The 4,895-nt window shown below is 44.5% G+C and overlaps 1 protein-coding gene across 1 annotated transcript in view; it reads right to left on the reverse strand.

The window, feature by feature from the left end:
* Window positions 1-3,338: 3,338 nt before the first annotated feature.
* Window positions 3,339-4,895, reverse strand: part of ANKFN1 (ankyrin repeat and fibronectin type III domain containing 1) — a 252,981-nt gene continuing 251,424 nt past the window's right edge. Inside the window, exon 16 of the mRNA XM_030888203.2 lies at window positions 3,339-3,530. Within this exon, the coding sequence (XP_030744063.1) occupies window positions 3,339-3,530 (192 nt within the window). The remainder of the gene's footprint in view (window positions 3,531-4,895) is intronic.

Raw genomic sequence — 4,895 nt, forward strand, 5'->3', positions numbered from 1 at the left:
AAGAATAACTATGGCGCCGGCAGCAGAACATGGGTAGACATGTGCGTTCCATGTGCTTGTGATGAGGCTTTAAGAGAAAGTGATGAACATGCAATTGGACAATGAACTAAGGCTGGTTCTTTTTATACAGTGGCAAAGAACTTGCCTGGAGTATGTATAAATATAAGGTGGAGAGTAGAACTTGGAAGTGATGAATCTAGATAGCTGGCTGAGAAGATTTCTAAGCAAGATCTTAAAAGGACTGCATGGTTTCTCCTTGCAATTTCTAATAAAATGTGGAAAGATATGAACTTAAAGAATGAACTGTGTCAGAATGGAAATAGAACTTGACGTTTTGGGGAATTGTTTTACAAACTAGACAGAGGGCCCGGGTTCTGGAATGTGCATCTCTAAATATTCTTTAAACAAAGCAAAGCTTTTTTCTTTTTTTTTTCTCCTACTGTACCAAAAAATGTGAAGCTTTTAATATGCTACTATCTTGCTCAAGGTCCTCCATTGGAATATCAATATTATTACAATAAACTTAAAGTCCTTCTTATAGTCTCTGAGCCCCTGCACGATCTAGTCCCCATTGATTCTGATCCCAACTCCTCTCCCTCCCTTATTGCACGCCACCTGCACCGGATCTCTTAGCTTTTCCTCAGGACAAGAAGCACACCTTTTTACTGTGAGACCTTTGCCCTTGCTTTTCCCCACGGCCTGGCAGTCTTCAGGTCCTTGCTCACATGCATCCTTTTTAGAAACTTTGCCCGGTCATCCTGTCTACAATGGCCACTTCAGGCCTTTACCCTGAGGTTTTTTTTTTTTTGGGGGGGGTGTCATAACCTTGTTGCTCTTTGTTATTTATAATATAATTGCTGGTTGGCTTATTACCTTTCTTCCCCGTTACAATGTAAGCTCCAGGAAAAATCTGCTCATTGCCGATTCTTCAGGACCTAAAATAGTGCACATTGTAGGCTACTCAGTGAGTACCAATTAATGAATGAGTGAAAGAGGTCATGGGTGCTAACAGACTCCACCCACTGAGAGAAATCAGAATGGGGCATGGAGTGGCTTTCCAGGAAGTCCATGTGAGTCTTCCAGAAAGAGGGGAAAGGGAGGAGACTTGCAAGACTTGGACCTCCAGAGTCGTGGGAGTCATATATTCAATGAGTGATACCAAGTCACTAATTGTTCCCACCAGGGACATTGAGGCTTGGGGAAACACATTTACTGTATCTTTGCTAGTCATGTAACATCAATGACCGTTTCCAACGGACTGTTGGTGAACGCTCCATAAAGGATTTCCTGCCAGTTGTCTCCCTGGAAACTACTCACGGTCATGGCTTCTTTAGATAATGACCACATGTACATGTTTGCTCCCCAACGTTCTCTTCTGCTTTTCCATTGCCAAAGGCACAGATTCACTAGGATGCTGAATTAGCACCTTCAGACTCAACACAATCAGAACTGAAAACATCATTTCCCCCCATGGGCCCTCCTTCCAATGACCACCAATACTCATTCAGATAGTTGCCCAAAGCTTTTGATTAGTTCCAACGTTTCTTAGCTCCTGTTTTCTTCTTTTGGTTTCCACTCCAACACTGGATTGTTATGCGACTCTCTGAAGTGTCTCTTCCTCCTTAATCTCCTCGTCAGCCTATCACACTACTCACCAGGGCCCCGGATTGCCTGTGCTGCCAGGTACTGCACTCCCCTCTCCCTGCTCTTCGGATCTGTTCAGGCAGACCAATTGCTTCCTGCCTATCTAGGGCCTTGTTTCCATTCTCTTCCTTCCAGCAAAGAAGCGTTTCTTTTTATGCATATTTACAAACATCTTGTCCTTTCCTTAAATCCCTCGTCAAATAGCTTCTCCTCTCAGAGGTCTTTTCTGATGTCTTCTTTGCAAACGAGAGGATTTTCCCTTTTTCAGAAGTTGAAAAATGATTTCTTAGTATTTATGATTTCAATCACTTCGTCTTTATGAGTTCTAACACAATCTATCGTATTGCATAGTAATTTCTATTCTTATTTTACTCCTACAAACATACCAACAACCTCTCTAGGGCAGAGCCTTTGTCTCATTTGTCTCAGAATCTATAGAACTGGCACCCTGGAGATGTTCGCTGACTTGAATCCCAATACCCTGACCACATTATCTTCCTTTGCATCAATAGTGTTATATCATGACCTAGTAATGCTTGTTGACTGAGGATTCATTAAATGGCCACGTGCACCGCTAGGTCTCTTGGGATTGGTGTTGCCCATGTTATCCGTCATTTGACACAGAGAAGATACAGAAAGGTTAAGTGATTGCCCGTGTCACACCATAAGGGACCTAGGACTCTCCAGTCCCAGCTCAATAGCTTGATTAAAGTTTCCCTTAATGAGCCCCCTTCCTCTGGAACATAACAATTGGCATTCATTAACTCTGGGGCATCTGAACTGTTTGAAGCAAAGGAAGCCCAGGGCTGAAGCAACTAATTCTTGAAGGAAAAGTTGGGATTTAGATGCTAGGTCTCACAGCTAGTTGACCAGCCTGCTTCAAATTTGCAATCCAAAGAGGGTCTGCCTCCATCACCCACCCTCCCACCCTCCTACCACCAGTACAGCTCATTGGAATGGACTGAACCCTCTTGCTAATTGCCACTTACTAGCCTGTTCCTAGATGAAGCTTGGGAAAGAGAAGACAAAGCCACCTCATTCACACCCTCAGTGGGCAGCAGGGGTCTCTGAATGAAAAAAAAAAAAAGGAACTGGGGCCCAGGTTATTCATTCCTGTCAGTCAAGGGAAGATCTTCCACCAGTCAGAATTCCACATTCGAATCCCACTAGTGCTGCATCCCAGAGAGAGAGAGAGAAAGCCATTCCCCTGAGTTCCTCAAATGGTCTGTCAGAAATTCAGAGTCTATTTAATAGTATAGCCTACTTAATAAACGGCACTATTCGAAGTTATAGGCTTTTTCCCCCCTCCAAAGTGATCCACACTCTACATGTGAAGTCCATTGTTCCTGCTCCCACTCCCCAGAGAGTGAGCCGGAGAGAGAGCGAGTGAACGGTGCTTTTCATGCAAACGCCAGTTCTTGTATTTCTGTTTTAAGGAAGCAGAGAGGAGGCAAGAGTTGCACATGACAACTGAACTTTCTGTTTGCATCCCTCCTCTCCATGGGGCCCTCGTGAGCGCTCAGTAATTATCGGGCAGGCATCTAGTCTTGGCACCTCGCTTTCTCTCCGACTTGTACACAGTTCTGGGGAGGGGTGTTGCCAAAGCCATCGTGTGATTTATGGACCCTCCGCTGGGACGAGGGGGAACAGATAGAACTTTGTGATTTTATTATAAGGAGGCTGGGTTAATATTGCTAGGTGAAACAAGCTAGTATACCGAGTTCAAACATCTGAAGAGGGAGGTTAAGAAAGCCTGAGTGTGGGGTGTAAGGATTATTCTGTCCTGGGGCTGTACAGACGTCGTCTGAGGCAGGGAGCAGGAGAAGAAAGGACACATTGTGACCCATTTCCAACACCTCCTGTGTGTAGAGGCGGAAGTTCCTTGCCTGCAGAGGGACACGCGCGGAGGGAAAATAGGAGAATTACAACATGACCCTTATATAAACAATGCCAAACTGGCGTAAAACATCGAACAAAATCACACGACTTCAAGCTTGGAATTTTTATACAGCTTAAATATTAGGGTTCGGCCCATTTAATAATGCTATATAAAATCAAGGTTTAAGGCAGTCATGTTCCACATAAACTCTGAAAACAACATTTATGCTTCTTATAAAAGCAGAAAATGACTGTATTCTGTGGGCTTTTCAAAATGATGAATATCATTACACGAAGCAACAAAAATGGATTGAATTAAAAATCCACTAGTTCCAATTTAAGTTGGTTAAGGGGGAAAAAATGTAGGTTCTGGCCAAGGACTGAGAATTTTACAAGTATCAAGGGAAACAAACAAACAACGTTGTATGCCCTGTGAGTCAGCCTTCTCCCGAGGTGTCTATGTAGCCCAAGAGTCACCTGTGAAATAGGAGCCGCTTCAAACCTGCTAAGCCCCAGAAATTCTTTAATAGTATCTACTGTCACCAGCAGAACTGCCACTTCCCCCTTTTCCTGAGCACACGGCCACCCCTGGAATAGGCTGGTTGCTCCCCTCGTGTCTTTATGGCCGCGTGTGCAATTTAGCCTTCATTTCCCTGCTGCCTGGTTTGGCTCAGTCTTGCAGTAGTTACTGACAATCAGAGCCATACCCCGGTGGAAGGACACTCTTGGGGCTTTAATCTAGCTTCCTGTTTCCCTGGGTTAGAGGCCAGCTCGTGGTCGTCTCTCGGTCATTTAAAGAGAAACAGGCACTCCTAGAATGGCCTTGCTGTTTACAGGCTGAATGTGCTGGTTCACAGTGTGTCTGTGATGAGGGATGGTGAACAAAGCCAAAGAGAAGTAAAAAGAATTTGATTTAATGCTACATCGTGCCAACATATTACACAGAGCCCAGTACACTTCTACTATTCTCTGGGCCAATACTTTTTCTTGGCGTGCGTTATTAATGGATGCTACATTTTGACTCACCTAAAACAAGTGTTTTGACCGCACATCCTCCGATTGGGGAAAGGTCATAGGGCATAACTCTGGCCACTGCTGCAGGTTATGCTGCCGTTCAGTTACCAGCGAGTCGATTTGAACTCTAACACCCATGAGTGTTAGAGCAGAATATTGCTCCATTGAGTTTTCCAGGCTGGGACCTTTCGGAGACAGATCGCCAGGCCTATCTTCCGAAGTGCCTCTGGGTGGCTTGGAACGGCCAGACTTTCCAAGAGTATTTGAGCTCACCTTTACCACTTCTGCCAACCAGGAGCCCCAATCGATGCTGTTTTCCTTTACTCTTCTGTTCTTAGATAAATCATCTGTCTGTCTAT

Source organism: Echinops telfairi, unplaced genomic scaffold (assembly GCF_000313985.2).
Source record: "Echinops telfairi isolate 266 unplaced genomic scaffold, ASM31398v2 ScPeMD7_7458;HRSCAF=8496, whole genome shotgun sequence".
NCBI classification, from domain to species: Eukaryota; Metazoa; Chordata; class Mammalia; order Afrosoricida; family Tenrecidae; genus Echinops; species Echinops telfairi.